The 23,840-nt window shown below is 45.4% G+C and overlaps 1 protein-coding gene across 1 annotated transcript in view; it reads right to left on the bottom strand.

Annotated features, from left to right (window-relative positions):
* Nucleotides 1–993: 993 nt before the first annotated feature.
* VWC2 (von Willebrand factor C domain containing 2) overlaps nucleotides 994–23,840 on the bottom strand; it is a 58,580-nt gene continuing 35,733 nt past the window's right edge. Inside the window, exon 3 of the mRNA XM_010148806.1 lies at nucleotides 994–1,485. Within this exon, the coding sequence (XP_010147108.1) occupies nucleotides 1,334–1,485 (152 nt within the window). The 3' untranslated portion in view covers nucleotides 994–1,333. The remainder of the gene's footprint in view (nucleotides 1,486–23,840) is intronic.

The following is a 23,840-nucleotide window of genomic DNA, read 5'->3' as shown; positions in this document are numbered from 1 at the left end:
AAAGGCCACTGATGGCTGAAGCAAAGAGACTGATTCCCCTCACACAGTCAGGGTCAGCTTCCGTGCTGGAAATTCTGTGATGGATGCAAAAGAGCTGGTTCAAAACCTTCCTCCTCAGCATGGAGTGTCGCAGACCCCGTACAGACTGCCAGAAAGAACCAAAATGTTGACCCAGCACCAGCAAGGTGGCAAGGGCAGGGTCTAGGGAATGCTGCAGCTACTAACCAGCTCTCCTACCCATGGATTAACAACGTGGAGGCTTGTTTGGCTGCTCTCGCCCTTCCAAGCTGCACTTCTCCGCATCCACCATGTGTTACATTAACGATGCCGTGTGGTTACTCACCATCATTTCCACCAGCCGGGCCATGTGATATTCACCAGCAAGGTGGCAAGGGCAGGGTCTAGGGAATGCTGCAGCTACTAACCAGCTCTCCTACCCATGGATTAACAACGTGGAGGCTTGTTTGGCTGCTCTCGCCCTTCCAAGCTGCACTTCTCCGCATCCACCATGTGTTACATTAACGATGCCGTGTGGTTACTCACCATCATTTCCACCAGCCGGGCCATGTGATATTCGTCACATTTTTTTTTGAAATGCGTTATCCCTGAACCCAATATTCGGAATTAATTTTGTCTGATGAATTTTTTAGAACAACAGCTATGAGAGACCAGTTTCCTATTCCCTCATCTCGGCCGTGGATCAGTGGATACGCACCAGCGTGTAAGAGAAGGAGTTGACCCATCTCTACACGACAGCAATATTCATACATGAGCGCATGTTCTCTGAAAGCATATTCTATTCCATTGTTTTCAAAAGCAAGAACGTCAAAGTTTTGTCATATGCTGGCTCTTTCCTGGCCCACGAAACTGAAAATAAGCAGGGAAAAAACCAACCAACCAAACCAAAAAATCCCAAGAAAACCCTTATATGATGAAACTGAACAGAAATTAAATGTTTTCACCACGGTGCATGTGTAACAGGGCAGGCAATGATACAGTACTTTAATCTGTATTGTCTATATAAAACATTTATTTTTAAGCTCTATAATAGTATCATAGAAATACATATAATATTTTATAGAGTGTATTTTAGTGTACTCACTGTGAAAATAACACATTTATTAAGACAAGTATTCTTAAGTCCAAATGTTTTAAATATATGCACTTTTTTGCCTTGCAGTGTTATATTAACTTCGAAAACCAAAATATCAATACTTCGTTCTTTGCTCCTCGCCAGAATCTTCTCGTTCAGATTTCCCTGGGTCATCTAGGGTGCTCACCGCAGTGAGACATTTTATAAAAACCACAAAAAGTACTTAGATTCGTAGGTTGCCTATATTTGTTTGCATTCATGTCTAGTGCACATAGCTTGCCGTTCGATTCTCCAAGTGCCTTCTTCGTAAGTACAGTGACATATAGTGCATTCATCAGTCTTCACCTCCCGGCCTGCTGGAATGACAGTGGTTTCTGCAAAGCAGTTCGGGCCTGAAAAAAGGAAAAGAGTTTATTATGCCATACCCATGTGTCATGGTTTAACTCCGGCTAGCAAAATACCATGAAGCCGCTCTCACAAATCCCCCCCTCCCCTCCTTCAGTAGAGGGGATGAATTGGAGGGAAAAAGAAATAAGGAAGCTCGTAAAATTGAGATAAGAACTATTTACTAATTAAATCTAAATTCATATATACAAGTCCTACTAGTAATAAATAATTAAAACAATAGAAAATAAAACATATTATACAATATTATACAGTTGCTCACTACCCACTGACCAATGTACAACCAGCTGCTGAAAAGTGAGAGTCAAAGCCACAGAGCCCGAGAGCCGCAGCCCGAGGGCCGGAGCCCGAGCGCTGCCGCAGCAGATTCCAAGCAAACCCTGTCAGCGATAGCACGACCAGGAAGACTAAACAAACCCACCAACTCCCTCACAAACCAGCCAGCACAGGAGTTAGCGAAGCAGCTAACGCAGGAGTCAGGGTGAGGATCAGCAGGCGTACGGGAGTGAACCAGAGAGAGTCAGGGAGGGAGAGTAATGGCGACCGGACCCCCTCCTCGCCTCTGCCCCCAGCATGACGTACTATGGCATGAAATACCTCTTTGGCCAGTTTTTGTCAGGTGTCTGAACTCTATGTCCCAGCACTCTCTGTAGCGAGACCGCGAGAGCTGGGAACGCAGCTGCAGTATCAGAAGCGGAGAAAAGACCTTGAAACTGGTACAGACATTCCTCAGTGCCAGCTAAGAACTTATCAGTGCTGCTCCCTGCATCCAGGAACAGCTTCCTAGCAGCCAGGGTAAAGAGAGTTAACCCTTTCCTGGCTGAATCCAGCACACCATAGCAGAACTGGAACCCAGCACAGTTCAGTTTTAGTCTTGAGCGTGGAAAACCTCACGAGGTGAGCAATGCTGGGCACACTAAGCACACGTGAGCGTGGCGCATGAGGCATAAAGGCAGCAAAGGGAGCAAGGACCCTGCTCTCCGATGCGGCTGGACGTTTTCTGCACGGGCTGCCCTGCCCGCCACCGGGGAACGTGAGATAAAGGCTTTCTGTGAAACAGGCGACCATGAGAGCGACCTGGGCACAAACCGAGGACGCAGACGAATACAGATCTAAGCTAGAGAAAAAGCCAGCTATCGATAATGCAACAGTGCTTCTGCAGGCTACTGCAGAGCTGATTATAAACGTCATTACTTTTTTTCCCATTGGAAGGAAGCACTGTATTTTGTGTAGTAATCAAAGTATCAGGTTAGTTTATTTTCCATTTCATGAGAAAATAGTCCTTTTCCAGTAGGATGGAAAAGCTCCAGCCTCCTCTGAATGAAGATGCTTTTCATGTACTGAATGAAATATTCCATTTTATGTAAGTCAGCAAGTCTACAAACACTCTTTTTCACAGTACACCGAAATACCTTCATTTCAAAGGACGAGGCAGAACAACCCACCAGCACAACGTTCACAAGAGAAATCTGGTTCTTTCAAAAGGCGACATCCTCGCATCGCTCTGCCGCAGAAGGCTGCGAGCGCTGCGTTATCTACCCTCTCATTCAAAAACAAGCCTCCTTCTGTGCTGAGAATCCACACGCACTTGTAAAGCAGCGCTAAACCCTAGCAATCGCCTCCCATCTATACACTGCCATGTCCTCGGCGGAACTTGGCCCTTCCATTCGCGAAGCACACACAAGAGCTGCTCAGGCAGAGCCTGGCCACTCGACAGCACTCGGGTACTGCGATGCACCAGAGCAGGGTGTGCAGCAGGGACCAGCATACACATATTGGTTGGGTACAGCTGAAATCCTTGAAAGAACTCTGGGAAGACAGGCACAACGCTTATCAACTGCCAACCTGTTTGCCATGCATCACGGATGAGGTTCAGTCTGCCGTTGACAGGGGTCTACTGTAAGACCTAAGGCAAAGAGAATGGCTTCTTCTTCTAAGGCAATGCATTTATTTTTTTTTAGTGCATTCTCTGAAAACCAAAGCTAGGCGAACACTGCACATTTTAAAACACAAACCAAACAGTTCACAAATCGATTTTAATAGTTATCTCTTGGGTTATGTGTTTGTGTACTGTCACTGCAGCCTGAGAGTTAGTTGCCAAACTGGCAAAAGCAAAGGCCTTTCCACAACAAAGAGGAAAGAAGAGACCTGCAAGTCTTGCACAAATTTGCTTCACCAAATCTTACCCATTAATCCTCTGAATATTTAAGCCAGTATTTTGTTTTAGGACTGACTGTACACAAAGTTGTTTAATACATGGCTTCTTCCCTAGTTTTGGGCTTCTGGCCCTCTCAAGGCTTCAGACACAGAATGGACAGCAAAACACAGCATACCTCATGTAAATTTACCTGCTTTACTAAATGTTACTGTGGGACATCTGTGTCTGCAGCCCCCTCAGTCTGTCCATGCAAAGTCCCGCTGGGGTGGACAACCCAGGAAGGAGGACTCTGTGGTGGCAGACATAGAATCACAGAATCACAGAACGGTTTGGGTTGGAAGGGACCTTAAAGACCATCTAGTTCCAACCCCCCTGCCATGGGCAGGGACACCTTCCACTAGACCAGGTTGCTCAAAGCCTCGTCCAGCCTGGCCTTGAACACTTCCAGGGATGGGGCATCCACAGCTTCTCTGGGCAACCTGTTCCAGTGCCTCACCACCCTCTCCGTGAAGGACTTCTTCCTGATACCTAATCTAAACCTCCCTGCTTTCAAAGACATGCTCCCGGGTCCCACCGCACACTGCGAGGTGCGCCAGCCATCAGCTGAGATAAAGCAGTGTTATTAACTATGCTGTCCTCGGTGGAACTTTGAAAGATTTCCGCTCTAACCTATATAAATGTAATTATGTTTCAGTTAAATACAATATTCTTCTAATAACTTTCACCTCCAGATGGGTTCACCTGCACATTAGGTAAAGATAGCTGCGTGATTTGCATGCTGGCCTCTAACAGCCCCATGATTTACAAGGCTGTAGGATATAAAGAGTTAAAATATTAAAAGCAGAATCCACTTTCCACGGAATATTTGTATGAAACCTACAAGACCACTTGAAATTTAAACACTGTGCAAAAGGCACAAGAGAAACAAAAGTGATGTCAATCCCCTATGCAGGATTTATTTCATTCCGGGAAAGTAAATGTTACAGGCTATGCTTGGTTACGGAAGTCGACCAGGGAATGAAGTAAAAACCAGTGCAACACGCGTAATATGATTCACCAGGATTCAGAATGTAAATGCCTCTGTTCATGACCTTAATGCCATGCGTGACCAGTCCTTACATCAGAAACTTAATTCAATGTAAAGGCACAAGTTAGCCCTAAATTGTTAAACTATTCATTATAGGGGAAAGTCATTGTGTTGGTAAATGTACAGAAGAGCAATAACCATCTCCTTGGGAAAGGGACCCTGCAAAAATAAATGACAGCAACCAAGCACATTATTGAGCAAGCTAGGTATTTTTTTAGTGTCATGCAACTTTTTTACAGAAAATTGCCTGTTTTCTGGTTCTGCATTTGCACCTGTCATTACTGTAACTGCAAATCCTATATAGTACTTAAACTGGCAATAGTCAACTGGCATCCTTGCCTCACCTTTTTCTTTGCAATATTGTGTGCGCACAATGTTGTGGTTAATGTTACAGAAAAGGTCATCAGTGGAAAGGCTGAACTGACTGTATTACAGCAACACCACGCACATAAATGCCAGTACAATACAGTGTCCAAACACGGGAAAATAATTCCACAGCTCTCCTTTTATTATTTCTCCAAGTCCTCAGATGACTTCTAGGGGAAAAAAAAAAAAACCTGAGCTTCACCCCAAACCTCATGCAATTTTAAAGCTGTATGAGCTAGTCCTGGCTCTTGGTGTCCTGTGCGTCCCTTCCTGCCAAGCAGGTGATGCTCCTCCCTTTCCTTTTCCTCTGAGGAGCAGACACGGAGACCAGACGTACACGGCTGGCCGAGCCAGGGGAGACCAGCCTGCAGTAACGAGGGACAAGTGGGGTGTCAGCGATGGGACCCCCGGTGTGGGGCTGCACCTCCGGCAGCCCCTCCCCAGCCCCTGCCCGTCGGACAGACCGTGCTGATGAAGCAGCCAATGATCTGATTCTCCATCTGCCTAAAGGGACAGTGGGGAAACTGAGGAATCGGGAGACTTTAAGCAGAGAGTGCGGCAAGGAGGCAGAGTGGGTGCAGGAAGGCTGATGCTGGACTCAAAAGTGCCATTTTCTCGCTCTCCCTTTGTGGGGGGAGGCAGAAACACGCGTCTCCTCCGCATTCAGTGGATAAGCGGCCCTGAAGGCATGGCATTTGCTGAAACTACTGCCTTCCTTAAAACTGGGCAGTTTATATTGACTTAGCAATATTTACAGCTTCCTGTCACAAAGGGCGAGGCATTTGGAGATTTTTAAAAAAGTTTGCAAAATTACCCGACTTGGCACATGGAAAAGCGTTTCCAAGTAAATCGGGGCTGTTCCAGCTCCAAAGCGGTGGTGGGCTTCCTGACTAAACGTTGCTGTTCCTGGAGCAATGAACAGGGAATTTCTCCTCCTTGCTGTACCAAGCAGGCTGCCTGCTTTCTGAGCTCCTGCGTGGTAACGGCCCTTACCCTCCCCGACTTTAGCACCCTGCACTCGTTCAGCGCAGCAGTGGCTTGTTTGAGCTTGTTTGATCTCTAGTATAAGCCTCCTGGGCCCCATCCCCAACTGCATACACTTATACAGCTCTAAGGAAGTCAGTGATGCTGCACGTCTTCACAGCAGATGAAGATCTTGCCATATCACTCTTAAATCTGGCAGAAAATTCAGTATGACATATTGTACCAATTCCGAGCACAGCTTGAAATCTGCGACGACATCATTTGTTTTCCTAAAGTATATACTGGTGCTGTCAGACTCCGCTTCAGCCATACCACGCTGCTATCAGCAGAGGTTTCTTTCCTAGGGCTAAGGCACAGTTGCTGCCATCTCAGAGATGTCTCCAAGCAGCGAGTTCCGTGCAAATCCTCAGCTCTCACACTGAGCACCAGATTGGCATGCAGCTCTTGGATTCCCCGCATCCGAAACGGTGATTCTTAGCTTCCAAAAGCAGCATTTATACTGGGATCTAAGGAACTAGGAAGGCGTATTTGGTGCTTAATTCACTGCGAGTTTATAGCAGGATTCTCATCTCTTAAAAAGCTCAAGAACTAAAAAAGTTTAACAATATTATTGGGGTAAACGCCGCTAATGTAATTAAAGTCCTTATGGTGGTCCTGTGAAAAGCCTCCAATGACTTACATTTTGTGCTTCAGTGTTGACAAATGCAACCATCTAATTAAAATGCAAATTTTGTTATCTCGGAAGAAATCAGCGGATACCAATTATCAGCAGAGAATGCCCAAGCCACTCACCTACAGAAGAAACAGCACCTGTAACCTTGACAACCTCGCAAGAGGCTCTCTGAAGCTTCTCCTCCTCTCCTTCCACAAAACCACAGCTGTACTCTACAGAGTCGTGTCGTTTCCTCTGCAGCCTGCCCCTGCTTTTGCACGAGCACGTGTTCCCATCAGTTCAAAAATATAAGATGCAGCAATGTGGCAAATCGTGTTTTAATCAACCGTTTTCAGCGGCTGTTAAACCAAATTACGGACAAAGAAATCTGTTCAACCGCAAGTCAATGGGTTCGCCTGGAGAATAAGTCACGGCAAATTTTCGGCCAATTAGGACTACGGTGACAACCTCTGTAATGTAACACCTCGACGTAAGACCCCTTCGGGCTCTGGTTTATACTAAACGCCCTTTCAGTAGCTCCGTGCAGCAGCCAGGCAGGTCACTTTGCGAGGTACCTGCCGGCAGGACCTATCTACCCTGGGAGTTGTATGGCATTCAGCACTGCGGTATCGGAGCCCTTTCCAAATGACACCACCTCGACACTTAGCTTAGTCCCTCGCCCTTTCTTTTTTTTTCTTTCATATTTCACAGAGAGATATCCAAGGGTTACAACACGAAAAGGCAGATCCTACGCCTCGTCCTGAAGTCATGGGAACCGTGATGTTACACAAGAGCCGGTTGCGCTGGTTGGGATCAGGGGGTCACCTGCACCTGCAGCGGCCAAAAGGAGGTGCACGGGGAAGTGTACATGAATGGAGCAAGCACAAGTCCTAAAGCACACCCTTATGAATCAGAGACTTCATAAATGGCTCCTGTGTGCTGAGTGATGGAGTCCATAGATTCTGTTAGGATTAACCTCTCCAACATCTGGCCAGACCCATATAAACAGCACTTGGTGGCAAGAAGGTCCACAGCTCTCGCACACAGGGCAGAAGGGTGTTCTGTTGTTGTGTGACGCTTTCCACCCGCTACCTAAACTTGGTACCCCCAAATCCTCATAGTGGAAAAGGCAGTAACAACCACCCCTCCTCTGCTGTGCCATTCATGAGCTTACAGACCTGTATCGTGCTTCCCTTCCCTCCCATCACAGCCGCCTGCAGCCTAAGGAGGCCGGTTCTGCACCCCAACCACCCCTGCTCACCTCCCCAGGCCTCTGCCTGTTCTGCTACCTCCTTTTTGGGCTGTGAGGACCAGACCTCCGCACCACACAACACCATGGACTTGTACAGTGATGTTCTCTGCTTTGGTTCCTGCTTCCCACTTACTTCCTGACATTTGCCTATCTGTGTGACCACTGATGAAAAAGTTGCGCTGACTTTTCCACGACACTATGAATTTCACACCAGACGGAAATCTTACTGGAACAAACGTTTCATTAGACTCAAGTCAAATTCTGCTGCAGCCTTTCTGCGTTACTGAAGTTTCACTTTCCAGCAATGCTACTTGACAGTCTTCCATGTACAGCAAGAGTGTTCCTGCTGTTCAGTAATTTCAGGAATGTGACAGGGAAAGCGAAGCCTTCCCTCACATCTTTCAGATCTCTCTTCTTTCTGACGTTTGGAGACTTCCTCCGGGATCTACTGCAGATGCCAGAGAGACTAATGAAATACGGAACTGATAGAAGGGATGTAGACAAGCTCGCTGCCTGCATTTCAAGCCGCCTGCCACCGCAGATGACCTTGGATGCCAGAGCACAAAACCAAGGACTGTCCTGCAGCCCAGCTGGAAGCTACACCCGAGAGCTTGGGCAGCCAAACTGTGGGTGAAGGGCGGCTGCGCCTGCCTCCCAGTGCACTGGAACTACATCCCTTCGAGACCTGCTGAGGTATTTGAGACAGGTTCTGAAACGTGACAGCACCGCACGGCAAGACAAAATAAGGCAGCTCTGCCACGCAGCACGGCAGCAAGATTCCGAGATGCAGGCACTACCTCCCTCATCCCTCTCAAATCTAATCACTTCCTCCAGAGATGGTATCTGTGCCTATTTTGTGCCCTTCCAAGCTCTAATCTCTGCTGAAGGGTCTGTATCTCCCTGACTTGATTTTGTTTCCCTCTCATGCGGATATATACAATGCGTCTATCTCCTGCAAAACGTCAGCTTGAAAGATAAAAAGCACAAAAAGCAGCTGGCAAAAGCAGCCTGCGACTAGGAGCGGACTCCCATTCTCTCACAGAAATAAGTTCATCGCCCCTGCTGCTGTCACTGTGCTGACTGCTCCCAATCCAGTGCAACCTTTTACGCGCCTCAGTACCTCTAGACGCTTCTGAACCAAGTCTGAAAGAGAGTTTTCAATTACAGAAGAAGGATTCAGGTAGACCCAATTTGAAGAGCAATTTGGGACCCTGAAGAACCATGTGCTATTTCTGTGGTTTATCAATGCCTTAAGATACTGGCAGCCAGAGAACCATGGCAAATATCCTAACAGACTTCCAGTAAATGTGTGTGTGTATATATATATATATATATATATGGCATGGAGAGAAAAAACGAAGGTATTCAACCCTTTTGCAATTTTACCTAGCTGCTAGGGGAAATGACAAAAAGGCAGTGTGTGCAATGTGCTACCTTTCAGGAAAGCAGCATTTTGTTTGTGCTAGATAGAGCCTCGGTGCTTTTAAGAATAATGAAATCCCTCCCTCTGTTAGAGTCAGGTTTTGTTAGATGCCCAGGGAACTGACAGATTGGAAGACAATCTGCCAAGGGCAAAACAATTAAAAATAACATTTTGCCACCTAATTTAGAAGGCTGGGCATAGCAGCATCTGCTGTGAGTAGACAGACAGAAGAAAGCTCAGCGAAGTTCTCCCGTACGTAAATGAGGCGATCACGTCCTCAGTGGCACTGCTGGGACAAAGCGGGTACCAAAGCTTGGGCACTTGCTGCCGTCTAAGTATGCCTGAGTGTGCGTGCAGCTGCTTTAAGCCAGAAGGTAAAACAAGCTATAATCTGACCTAGAGCTGGGTTTTAATATTCTGCTTATGCCACTCACAAGCCCTGTTTATGACTAAGTTCTGTTGTTTCGCTTTTTCATTTATCAGAGGTGACAGCACTATTGATTAATGTTTTGTTCCTGCTCCAGCCCTAAAACTGCAGGAGTGGCCAAAACTCCCACAGAACACAAAACAAAGCCACCACAGCCCTTGGACTGATCCCTTCCACCACCGCTCTGTCTCAGTTCTCCAGTGCCTTGCACTTTGGGGTGACATTAGCATCCCTGGAATGACAATGCCAAATGCTACTGAAACCAGGGCTGCATGGTTACTTCTGCACGGAGAGGAATTGCTTGCAGGAAGGGGATGGTCCATAATCCTGCTGCCGCTGCTGTCCCCTTGGATTTTCATGTGTATTCAAAAAGCAGAATTTCAGATTATCTGCTTTGTGTATCATGAACAAAAAGAAGGAAAGGAACATCGAACACTGCAATACTGCAGAAGCCAAACAGAAAGCCTCGGAGCATAAAAGGGCCCAATTAAATAGGAGGCTCGAGTACCATAAAAATAAACCACATCAAACAACTTTCTCAGAGGGAAGAGAGAAAGACTTGAATACTCTACTTAAAATGATTTTCCGAAGTCCTACGACTTGTAAAAGGATATTGTGTTCCACCCAGAAACGGCACCAATTAGACATGAGCTGAACACTGTATCTTACAGAAAATTACATAAACACTTAGAAGCCAGCAAGCCGTGCATCAGTTCTGCTTTCTTGCAGCTCAGTCACCACCCAGATGATTAGGAAATTGGAGACACTGGGCTTGGACGCTTCGGGAAAACTCACTTCAGATGCCTCAGACAACAGAAGCCCCTGGGGGCTGGTGCTGCGGGCCACCCCCCCATCCCCCTCCCCGCCTGCACTGCCTGTGGGACCAGGCTTCCACCCATGTTACGGTTGCAGAAAGCCTCCCCCCAGCCCTCTGCCCCCCCTGCACCGGCCAGGCCAGACGGTGAGCCAGCCTGGGCTAAGCCGGCCTGGGAGAGAGCAGCTGCGCGGGAACGCAGCGAAAGCACCCGCTGCTTGCTTGGAAACTGCCTCTGAAGCCCAGAGAGGGCAGCTGGGTTTAGGAAAACCAACAGATGCATCACTAAATTCTCCCTCGGTCACAAAAACCGCAGAGGCGTTGCCAGGCCCTGCACGACCACCGTGGTGGGACCTTGCGTGGGCTGGAAGCAGGATGCTGCCTGCACCAGCGCTCGTAGTGTGGGCGCTTAAAAGCTCTGCTGCTGAGGCTAACGGGGCTAAGCCTTCCCTTTCCCAAGCTGTTTATTCACCCCGTGATGCTGCCGGGCTTGGCGGGGTTAGTGGGGGCCTGGTGAAAGACCGAGTCAGCACTAAGCCATCTTCTCCACACTGGGAAACATCGGCTTACTCTTCAGACTAAGCAGGCCACGTGAAACGCCTTTGCTGAGAGGCCCTCAACAAGTTATCCTAAAAACTGGTATGCAAATTTATAGAGACTCTGTGCTTCCAAAAGCACCCGCTACAGGCTGGGAGTTTAATGCCTCGGAGACCTGCAAAAAAAAAAAAAAAAAGAGCGCACATTTTAATTAGCCAAAACCACGGCAGCACTGGTGGGCCGTAGTGTCTATCAGGCAGGTGAGTTATTAGGCCGCTGAGAAGCGTACAGTAGCTCAGGCAGCAATGCACAGGATTGTACGTATCCTGAAACACATCCTCAGTGCAGGAGGCTAATGAAGGAAAAGACTTTGGGAATTATGAGGGAAGAAGTCCTTTAAGACTTCAACCCAACTGAAAGCTAAAGTGTTACCAAAGTACAGTATAATGCTCCTTTGGCAATGAAGTGGAATCTGTATTTTTCCAGTCACTATATAACACTGGGTAGCGAGAATACGGTACGCAGGGATGGCCAGCGGCTACTTACTGATACAAGGAATTACTCAATCAAACCAACAAAGCATTATCAGTCAAGCATCAGCCTTTTTTCACCCCATTTTTGAATAAATACACTGAATACTGTTAAATCAGGGGTGATCTTTCTTACTGAGAATGATTTATATCGAAATACCGAATGCAGTGTCATTCAACTTGCACAGCAAACCGTGACGACTTTCCCAATTAAATAGTCCCCTTGCCAAATGAGGTGTTTTATAAGGGCTTCCTTTGCTGTTTTTTTTGGGGGGGTTTTGTCATCATAACCAATGCTTGGGTTTTTTGGTTCCGTTATCACCTTCGGGGCTCGCCTATACAGACAGATTTCTAGCGCCTCATCCAGATTCACTGGAGTTGGTTAGCTCTGGTTGCGGTTGTACAGGTGGACCTAACACATCCCTCTCTAGGTAATCTGCTGCTGACATGGCACACACGAACCTAGAAAAAGGCATCTCCAGCGAAGGAGCAGCCGTTTGGGGTCTCGACACCCAGGTAACCCTCTCATTCAGACAAGCTGTGAGAGAAAGGGAACAGAAGTTGACACTCATTGGGGAATAAAGTTTGTGCAGTCACAGAAATAACGTGGTCCATCACATCTGAACTGCTCAGTTTCCTACCCCAGACTTCAGTCCTGTGGCAGTTTCTGGACTGTATTTGCGACGCTGTGCTCATTTTAACGATTTCCTCTGAGTTACACGACAAAAGGTAAGAACCCAGCCGAGACCAAACCCAGCTCAACTGTCATTTAAAACATAAAAAAACATTTCACAAAGGATGTTCTTTAATATATACTGAAGACAGACCACCTTCTCTGCCCCTGCTACTTTTCTTATTTAGAATGTTCCCAGAAATCTGCCTCCTAAAACCAGATAACTAGCAGCCTTTATTACAGGGATAGAAGTGACAGGGTTCTATGCTGAAAAATGAATTATAATTGTCAGCATGTCATACATCACTTTAAAATGTAATGAATTCTAACAACATCCTTTGCCATGCATTTTTAGCTTCACTGACTGAAATAAAAAGCTCCACTTAAAAAAAAACCCAACAAAAACAGGTGTAGCGCATGGGAATCAGAAAGGAAACCAAACAACCTGTTTACTCACCGGTCCTAATGAATTACCACTATCTTTAGGCATAAAAATTTACAGAATATTCAGTTGTAATTGCTGGCTGTTTTAACATAATACTAATATTATGTGAATATACTTGTAAAGAACAGAGATGATGTTTTCCTAAGAAAAAAATCTTTATCAGCTCTAAGATGCACCTAAGTTACTCCACAACTGAGAAAAGTCACAGTATTGTTATGAGCCAAAGAGAAGTTTTGCCTTGCCCTCCACGCTACTGAATCAAGAATTCTACCTTTTTTTTTCCCTTGAATGATTTTTCCCCTGGGGGTAATGAAGCACTGCACTCAGACAGCTTGCTTTGGGAAGACGGTATTTTGTAACCTTTCAGGAAGCCACAGAAAAAATATCAGAAAAATGTTGCTGTGAAGTCCCGACCTTCCTGCTCCTGGCACTCCGAGCAGCTCTGCTCCCACAGCCGGCCAGGATGCGACCTAGGGGAAGTCTGGCATTGGTCCCTACTCCAGCGCAGCCCTCCTGGAGTGCCACAGTCCTGGGGGTAAGTCTCTCGGCACCCAACTTCGCCACCAAAAACTGAGGGATCTGGTCCAAGCCAGCTACCCGCGGCCCTCATGTACGGAGGGGAAGGAAGAGGCACCTCCAGGGGACAAGTCATCACACCTCCTTCAGAGCGGTGCTGCCACAAGGGTCATGAGCCTGGTCTACAGGCTGTCCCCTTCACCAGCACGCAGATGCCCTCCTTGCGTTTCAGGCCTACTTCTGACATGGGCTCCTGCCGCTTTTTTACCTTACCGAGGTCTTGCACACCATCAAACCGAGACACTATAGAACAGAACAGCAATTTGAACCACAGAATAGGAAGAGGTACCCCAAATAATAATCATCCTGTTGATTAGAAACTGTCAGGAAGTCAGAGCTGCAAATTTAAGACCCCATTCCTGAGGAGACCTCACATACTGAGCTTCGGACCACGTCTAAAGAGCTGTTTAGAAGTGCAACCAGGTACTAAGTAAACCTAAACATACTAAGTTGCAACATGGAAATCCATCACTAACTATCAGAAGTTAATTCCCTCGTTTCCGTTGGCATCACCCTCACACAACTTACGCACCAACAGCCAGCGAACAGAGATGCCTTGGCACAGGAAGAGTGGGGAACCAGAAGACGGAGGGGTGATTCACTGCAGAGGCAAAAGAGTAGGAACACACTGGTGTTGGATGAAACCAAATTAGTGCTTCTGCAAGAGGGCAGGAAAAAGGCAGGAGAGCAGGCAAGGTGACTGGCAAACTTCTTTAAAGGGATCTTCTCTTTGTGCAGATGGAAAGACGGGTGATTTGAAGTGGGAGACATGAATTACGAAAGATACAGGAACGGGTTTTGTTAAAGGCAAAGACTGGCTCTGTGAGTTACACAAATCCTTTCATCTCAGAGAAGTGCGGCAGCACAGAAATTGCATGTCACTCACAGGGGCAGACACAAAAGGATATGCACTACCCAAAAGAAATCTTCCACACAATATCGCTCAACTTCTTCATTTCTGGTGTCTGAATCCAGCACTTATTTTCCCACGTGCTGCGAAGTTAAGACCACCGCTGGATGCTGCAGCGCACTTCTCTGACGTTATCAGCACACATTCTTTCCATTACACAGGCGTGTGAAATTGGGAAGAGCACAGCAAAGGAGTCAATCCCTTGAGAGCAGCCAGATTTGTATGTACGTGAATGTATGCCAGCTGGGTCAGGGTCTAGTGAAAGAAACGTTAAGGGAACGACCATAAGCTGAATGTTTCCTTCAGCATTCCCACTGCAACTTCAGAAGAGGTATCAATGGATCTGGCTTGCGTATTTAGCCATCCACTGTAATGTCAGAGGGCGGGCTGGTTTGGCTTGGAAGATGCAACAGTTCATCCCAGTCAGACAGCAGGATACAGACACACCTTCAAAAGAAATCAGGGCTCATTTAGAGCCCGCTGTTCTTAGCCAACGCAAGCTCACAGTCTAAGCAGCCAAAATCCATGTAAGGGAGGTTGCAAAGTTTTCTGCTCCTCAAAGAAGGAAGAGACAAGATATTCCTGGTCAGCGGCCGCACCATTTTAAATGTTCTACCACTAAGCCAAAAGCACGTGAGGATGCAGGCACTACCAACACTACTGAAGCTCCTGTTCACAGGAGTAGCCGTCAAGCCCCAGCAAAGATGCTCTGGGAAAAGTAAGAAATCAGAATGAGCATTTCATTAAATTAACAGCCCAGAAGACTCTGTGCTGACAAAAACCAAACTGGCATCCAGGCAATGGCCCCCAGGTTAGCCAGGCTGGTGTTGGGAGGCTGGACTGCTTCCTAGAGCTCTTTTTTTTTTTTCCCCCAACACATCAGAACTCTGGAGCAGTTACTCAGGCATGAAAGCTAGTTTTTGTATTTACAGTAATAGAATTATTGTAAACCCATTCTTAAATATTTCCACATATTATATGTTCCTTCTTGTAAAATTATCTCCAAAGGCAAGTATTGTGGAAATAAAAATTCTGGGGGAAAACAAGCTGGTGCTTTTATGTTTATCTGAAAGCTATGTTTGTTTTCTCCTAGGCAAAACCAGAGCCTTATGAAATTGTAAATGATTCCCAAGACACTTTGAACTGATTTTCATAAAACTCAGATTAGTGCACCAGAAAAAGAGCAGTAAATAAAATGAAAGCAGCAAAACAAAAAATTGTATTTTACTTTTCTAATGAAGTTATTACTCCAAAATGTCATACAACCAACAATTAAGCATTTGATTTATGATTACAGCGTTAGCTACTCCATTTGTCTTTGGGGTATTCTTCTACTTTACGGTGATAAAAATGATCACTGCTCACCTGCAGCATACTGAGCATAACTGAGGAAGACCTGGGAAGCTGGTGTGGAATCTAAATCATTAGTATACAGAAACCCCCCAGAAGACAAAACTAAATTAAAAGGAGGAGCTTTTAATTACAGAGTGGATGAAAGTGTTGTAAAATATGTGGGATTCAGAGACGTGGAAAGGGGATGTTTCCCGGAGAAGACTCGATGTCCTAGCGAAGGGGGAATACGAGCTCAGAAGGAAGAAACCACCAGCTCCTCTGACTTGTTCCCTTTTGCAAGATGTAGTTTATTCCAGCCTTACTCAGAGGCTTAACTTGCAAATATTCCCTTTGCACTTGATACCAGAAACTTTAGTAGCACAATATGTACTTGTAAAGTCTACAACCATCAACGGATTAGTAATTTATTTTGTCACTCTTTATTCCAAGTATGTGTGTAATTTATGCATGTGCCATTGAAAACTGTGCATTAACATGCATAAAAAATGAGTTCTGTAAGGAATCTTTGCAGAACAAAAGCTCTGAATGGGTTTTCAAGAGACGATAGAGAAGTGGTCAGGAGAGGAGAAGTTTTAAGAGGTTTCATTTCCACTAGAGAACGCACGAAGACTGAAGGACAGAAGATCCAGCCCACAAACAACAGTTTAAGAGTCATACAATATCCACACTGAGTTCCTTCTCTTTTTATTTGTGCCTTTTCTTGCTTATTGCATTGTAAAATCTTCAGGGCTGAGGCTGTTTCTTGCAAATTCCTTTTGCATAGGACCTTGCAAGTTAGAGCCCTAATCCTAATTTGGAAATTAATTACAATAATTATGATCAACATTTTTCTTTCTATAGGACCATTCAGGGCTTTGCGTGACAGTCCAAATACTACGTGTTAGTTATTTGATATCGCTAATGAATTATGATGTAACAAATCCCACTGAACAGTGAGGAAAAGTTAAAACACAAATGAATTCCTTCGTAGGTGTGTCAGAGGTGAGGGAAACAAAAAATGACCACAGCCAGAAGAGCTTTCAGGGCTCTCATGTTAGTAACACAAACATTCCCACACCAGCTAACACCCAAAAATGAACAAGGTGGTTCTGCAGTGATTGAGCTGCACACCTACCTGTAGCCACCAAATGCTAAAAAGCCACTCGTAGTGCTGTAGCAGCTCGCAAATATTTCCTACAGACTGCGGGAATCTGTAAACCCTGCTCACGTGTCTCCTCCTCCGCGTTCTTTCCAAAAGGAAGAGTGGGAGCCTTTTCAGCCTCCTCTCATCAGCCAGCCCCATCCCCTCCAGCACGTTGGCTCCTCGTCTCCGCGCCTTCTCCACATCCCCTACAGCCTTCCTCAGGCGCAGAGGCTTGGGACTCCAGACCGTGCTCACACGTGGGTGCGCTGCTGGGCAAGAAACAGCACCCTCTGTCTTATTATCCTTCTTGATCATGGGCAGCATTTCAGAGCACGGGCAGCATTTCGCTGGCTTTGCTGCCTGCCACCGCACATCAAGACGGTGATTTCAGGGCCCTCGCAGTGGCTGCCCCTTGATCCGCAATCGCCACTTCCCAGACGAGCGCAGCGGCACCACCACGATTATTCACCCTACGCACACCACCGTACACTGAACCTTGTCTGTCACCTTTGTACCCACTCCCGTTTGTGAGCTACTTTTGGAGATGTTTGCCACTGGCACAGCACCTGACTATCCCGAAGAGCTTTGTACCATCCCAAATTGGGGAATTCAACTGCACGCTCCCTGTTACTGGTTCACTGATGAAGTTGTTGATCCCCCCGGGAAAAAAAACAAGAACGCTTTGGCCTGCCTGCTCCTTACATTTTGCTTTACTGGACCTTCTTTCCGTGAATGTGTCTAACCATATTTCAAATCCATGCAAACTCCTGACAGCCAGGGGAAACCATGGCAATGACTTCCAGAGTCACACTCCTCCGTGTACAAAAAAGCACCTCTGTCCCTCTGCTTGCTTTGAGCCTTCAGCTAGTAATTTCATTGAGCTAGGCCCGTTTTTTCAATGTGAGAGACAGCAGAGGTGTTATTCAGAGGATGAACAGCTGAAGTTCTTGATAATAAGGATTTTCTCTCTCTTTACAATGCCTTCCAGCCAAGGATTTCAAACTATATCTTGGGACTTACATGCTGTAAGATTAGCCAGAGGTCTGTGAATTTATATTCTGAGGATCTGTTCACTTTCTTAAGCACAAAAATAGGAATGATTTTTAATACATTTTCCCCCTTATATTTTAAAAAAAGGAAAATCACCTAAATCCTTTAGATGAAAGTGACAGTTTTTCTTAAAATTGCAGTACAGAGACACTAACCAATTTCTAACAGCCATTAAATATATTCTTGCTATCTGAAGTGCACGAGGAAATAATGTTTCCAGTATTATTATTTTACAGGCTAACAAGGGATCATTTTATTTCTAAATAAAAAATAACTGAATTATTTTTAAGAGAAGTCTGGACCATAATTCTGTGAATAAAACCACCTAAATGCTTGAAAAAGGTTAAAGCACTGGGGAATGGAAAGTTTTATATAGAATTTGTATCATTCCTGGCAAATTACATCAAGGAATAAAATACATCAAGGAGACTTCTCCCTCAAGCATGAGTGTCAGTTGATTTCTACTGCATTAGGAACACTGCTTCAGGTAAAAACATCCCAGCAGCAGAGAGAAATAATCCAGCTGCAAAGATATGATTCTCTGAGGGAATCATATGCAAAGAGAAGCAATGGCTCTTCAAAACGCCTGCAATAAAAAAAAAAAACCAACAAACAACCAAAACCAGTTAAACGCATCTTCATCTTTGGCTTATGCTTGCAGGCACCCAAACTGTCAAAGAATACTGGGACTAAATCAAAACACCCTAATGATGGTTAAATAACCAGATTGATGAATTCAGATTCCAAATTTCAAGCCTTCTTGGTATGTTGTGTCATTTTCCCTGGGCACAAAGTCGTAGCAAATAAAGCAACTCTACACCTGTAATTACGAGACTCGTATTTTAGCTAATTATGGCATATTTATTCATATTAAATAAAACTGTGTTGACAAGTAATGACTGAATGCAAATACTGGCAAGTCAGGAAAAGGCAAACTCATAAAATAGGGTAAAATGTCAGATACAACGGAAGGCAGTAAGAAAAAAATTGTCTTTTTATCCCTTTGGCACTTCCTCTCCTCGCCTTCGCTTCTTCTCAAAGGGAAGCTTTTAAAAGCTCACTCAGTCACTTACCTTTCCCAATAACTAATCTATCGCAAGTTCTTCCTACACGCAACATTGCTTTTAAAAGGCCATTTCTAACACAGGATTCTGATTAAAAGCCAGATTCCACTTCCAGGCTCTTAAAAAGTGAGAAAAAAAACCTGAAAGAGAGGGCTAGCCTGCCTAGCCATATCTGACCACATTCCATTCCCATTACAGACAGACTTCCTATGGCCTGGTTTCTTATTTGTCTGCTTCCTATTAAAAGTAGGATTTTAAGAAAAGCTCCCACCTTTGCAACATTTTTTTTTTTTTTTCTGTGAAAATGCTCCTCTGCCCTGTGTTCAGTTTTCAAATGTGAGCTCCGTGAAAAGACTGCAGGAAGATTGTGCAGGGCATTCCACCACATGGACTCAGGAGAACAGGGCACCTTGGCCACATGGCAATAGAGGATGCAGGAGGATGGCAAAAGAAACTGGGGAAAAACAAGAGAGTGAGCAAACAAACAAGAAAGCAGGGCTCCCACGCAGAAATGTGCATGTCTGCACATTGAGGAAACCAGGCCCAAGGCGTTAGAAAGATTTCAAAAGAGCTCATGTAATATAAATCAAACTTAAGAGCACCCTTTCCTCCGCTTGATTATCAGGGCATGAGCACCTCACATCTAAAGGAGTTGTCTCAAATCTACCCCATCGCCAAGTCTATGTGCGCTGCGGTCCCCAGCATCGCCTTCGGCACATTATTTTTCTTACTCCCCAAGCTCCTCACCTTCCACATACACACAGGAAGTAACATCTTGTAGGAAATTTTCCTACCTTTTAATATCTGCTTCCTGTAAAATCGAATTACTGTAATCAAAATGCTCCAAGTTCGCATTCTGGTTACCTTTCTGTCTCCACCTCTAGTCTTTCCATTGTTTCCTACTCCAGTCAGATTTACCTTATTTTCTTTCTCACCCTTAACCCCTCCTGATCTGATAAACTGAGGAAATTTTCTAGTAGGGATGATTAAAAATATGTTGAAAATATTCTAGAAAACCATTCTTTTTCTACATGGAACATGAAATAAAAAACATTCCATGCTTTTTTCATTCTAAGCAGCCCTCCTTTCAAAAAAAGATTTTTGAAAAACTTAAAGAGAATTTAAGCTTTTTTCTTTTTTTGGGTATTGAAAATTAAGGTCTTCTTTGCCTCCCCACGCTTCTTTCTCATTTCTTCCTCTTTGCTTTGATCGAACAAGGGAGGTTAGCTGTGGGAAAGGAAGAAAGTAGGAAGTAGTTTTAGTAGGAAAACTTTTGAAATCTCAAAAAATAAAAACTGTGATACTGAAAAGCAGGTGACCCTAGGGTAGAGCAAAACAGACACAATGCTATCAGCAAAACTATACCAATACTACAGAACAAAAACTGCTCAAGATGGAATTTGGTAAAGAAATGGGGATGCGGTGTTATGAGGTGCTTTGGGAAGGCGCACACCTTCCCAAAGAAAGAGTCCACGGCCTTCCAAATGCTTCCTAAATCCTCCTCTCGGGAGTTTGTTCCATGAGGGTGATCACACTGCAGAACGAGTATCTTTCTGCGTTACGTCCGCTCACCCTGTCTGGGAAGTTGGCACTCCAACTGCTGCTGCCGTGCAGGACCTCCTGAAGTCCTTTCATGGAACGGCTTTCTACTGCGAAATGACAAAGGGCCGTGAAAGGTCACTTTGACAGGAGTTACAGTAATTTCATGTATGTTTAACCACAAGGGGCTGACAGGTGGGAAAACCATCATGTCATGTCCAATCTGAATCCCCTGGTGCTCTGAACTTCCAGAGATCTCTCAAAGGGCATGTTATTTTCTGTGTAGGATTTTGCTCAGCTGCCTCACAGTACGCAGAATGAAACCTTGGCTTTGGGAGCCATTTCAGGTAGCTGTAGCTTACGGGACTGCTGTGCAGTACATTGTGTCCCCAGAACCCCATTCCCGACTCATCCAAAACGGCCTTACACCTGGGGTGTGCCATGGACCTCATCACCATGCACAGGGGCATCTGTCCCCAGCCACGAATGCCAGACACTGGACTTCTCCGGACAAGACCATGTGGCGCAAGCAGCCTGTCCTCCTGCTGACCATGGCGCGGTACGGGCAACGCTGATGATGCACAAGACCAAACGACGTCGGACTTAGGATGCACCTACACATTCAGCCAGTAGGACACAGGAGAAACAGAAGGAAGGTTTTTTTAAAGAGGGTGGGAAGAAGGGGAGAACAGAATAACCTGGCTTCCCAAAGTCAAGCCATCAAAGCTCTTTTACTTCACTAATAAGTTATATATGGCTAAGTTCAAAACCTGATCAAATAGAAATGTTCCCTGCTGGTTGAGAGATCAGCCCCACACACAAACTTCTGTTCTATAAATAAATTAGTCTTAGATAATACATATAACTTTGTTGTTTCTGTGCCAAGGTGGCACGCACACAGACACACATCACACGCTCAAATAATTAAGAAATTTAAAATCACTTATCGGTACAATGTGAAATGAAGCCCCTACGCACACATATATAAGGACAGAGGACCGGCATGAAAAACAACTGAAAAGGAAGAACTGTTGCTTAACTGAAAATTGCACAGAACAGTAACATTTAATGCTCTATCAGAGACCCTAATTGTGATACAATGTACTACTGTATAATAGAACTTGTTCTGCCATAACTCATTGTCAAGCAAGAAAAAAACAGGAGAGGGAAGAGAAAGGGATTTCCATTCTTACCATTTTAAACATAAGGAAGTTCTGAAATGTACTTTTTCCACAGCCAAAAGGAAATTCTGCAGCAAAGCAGAGGCCTGTGTGAACATGTTTCATGGTGTTCACAGCATGTGAAAAATGAGCCAGATCCACGGCTTTTATGCACCAGAATACCTATGCCGACTTTGTGAGTTTGAGTGACTTAGAGTAATCGAGCCCTGCTGAGAGCCTGCGCCAATGCTGCTTGGCTGGGTAGTTGTTAACTGTAGGATTATGAAGGAGGGCAAGAATTTAAGATTTTTCTTTTCGAAGGCAAGGTTAAAACTTCAGCATACAACCAGCACCTTTGCAAACGGAAAAGTAGTAAAGCCAAGCGTGTCCAGCCCGAGGGAGAAAACCTGCTCCGTGCAAGGATGCCTAACTGGTACAGGGAGTGCGTGTTCCTGAACAGTCACAGGCACACAGCAGGGCACAGCGGGGAACATCCCACGTGGAGGTACTCGTTTTGTGTTACAAGATAATTTGGGGAGAAGCATTGGTTCAGGCTTTGAAAGTGATCAAATCAGGGTAAGACACGGTGGCTATGTTCACGGTTAAAAATGCTTCTGGAACACCTGAAATGGGCTCAAACACTGAGTCTGCACCAGACCCAGCTGAAAGCTCTTCAGGGACCTGTCTGCAGAAAGAACGTCTTCCAGTGCTTCCCAGTGACAAAAGGGAAAAGCCAGACTGGAGCTCATGGTAGGCACCTTGCCAGGCACAGCTGGAGGAATCTGAACTAAGAAACGGAACGGAGCAGGGGCCTCAGAAAGCTCCCCCAGGGCGAAGGGGCAGCTGGCAACACAGGCTACACAGAGACCAGCTTCTGCTTCTCCCATCTTGCTGCACAGCCAGAACAGCACAGGAGCCTGCAAGGCCATGCTAGACTCAGGGTGAAGCTTTCAGACCCTTTGGACCATCCACATAAACGAGAGCGGCACACAGACTGACCTACCTCAGCGTTGCCCACGGCAGCTGCAGGCAGGATTTGCACAGCATTATTCTGGCATCTGCAGCTGACAGTTGTTACCATGTATGTATCTGGGATGTTTGTCTTAGTAATACCTATCTATTTCAAGACAGTAAACTTCTGTGGCCCTGTTTTTATTAACAGAATGATTTTCTGCAAAAACATTTTTTTATAAAAAAGGATCACCCCAAAAAAATCAATCCCCTCTCCCCATCACAGCTTTACACTGCCTGAAGAAATTAGATTAATTAGCATTAGCTTCTACAAAGATGTACGGGAGTTTAGGGGAGAAGCAGTAATCACTCAGGACCTCATCTCTGGACATGCTGGACTAGTCTTGCATTTGTTTCTCCGCTCCTGCTCTCGGCAGGTGATGCAAATAGGCAGAGATGCCAAACTGTTCTAGCAGCTGACTATAATCAAAAAAAAGTCTTTTGAAAATATGTTTGTTTGAAGGATTAAAAGAGAGAGATTGTTTGAAGGATTAGAAGACAAACAGTAGCAAGTCTGAAGTAGTGTCACATCCCTCAAGCTGCAGGAGTCCAAGCACGGGCCAGGGAATTTTAAAACTTGGGGAAAGTTTTACTCAGCTAGAGGTGTAATTAAACATGACTGGAGAGCAATCTTAAAAAGTGCCTCTAGGACTGCTCTTGGCCACGTGAGTTCTGTCCATCTTGCTCAATGCATGGAACTTGTCCAAGCCCTTTCAGGAAAGCACAGCCGGCCATCGGCCTGCTCCTCAGGCCTGCTGGTAGTCGTGGGTCTCCTCAACGTGTCAGCTTGAAAGTTACTGAACTGCCGCCCTGTGCCGGTCATCCTCCCACAACAGACTGAACACAGCGAAGTTCCCTGCAGTGGAAAAACATTTGTACTGAAAACCAGTGTCCCTTGGCCTCACACTCTTCTCCTGATACCTGCATACTTGGTCCTGATACCACTGCACAAGCTGAGGAGAAGCCAGAGAAAGGAAGAATCTGCCTGTGTCTGGAGCTAAAGACTCTTCTTATTGAAGAGATTTTCAGAGAGCAAGAGGTTCTTGTAACAAAAGCATATGAAAGAGATATGATGTGAGAACATAGTCCATCTGTTAGACACCCCATTCTGTCATTTACTGGAGAATAGATCCCTCTGCATGGATGCCTTACCTTTGCAAAATCAGGTGTTACTGGTTGTAGGATAACCACTGGACGTAATTCGAAAT

Source organism: Eurypyga helias, unplaced genomic scaffold, assembly GCF_000690775.1.
Source record: "Eurypyga helias isolate BGI_N326 unplaced genomic scaffold, ASM69077v1 scaffold2413, whole genome shotgun sequence".
In the NCBI taxonomy this organism is placed as follows: Eukaryota; Metazoa; Chordata; class Aves; order Eurypygiformes; family Eurypygidae; genus Eurypyga; species Eurypyga helias.
The sequence above is the reverse complement of the archived record's forward strand: the minus strand, read 5'-3'. Positions and strand labels throughout refer to the sequence as shown.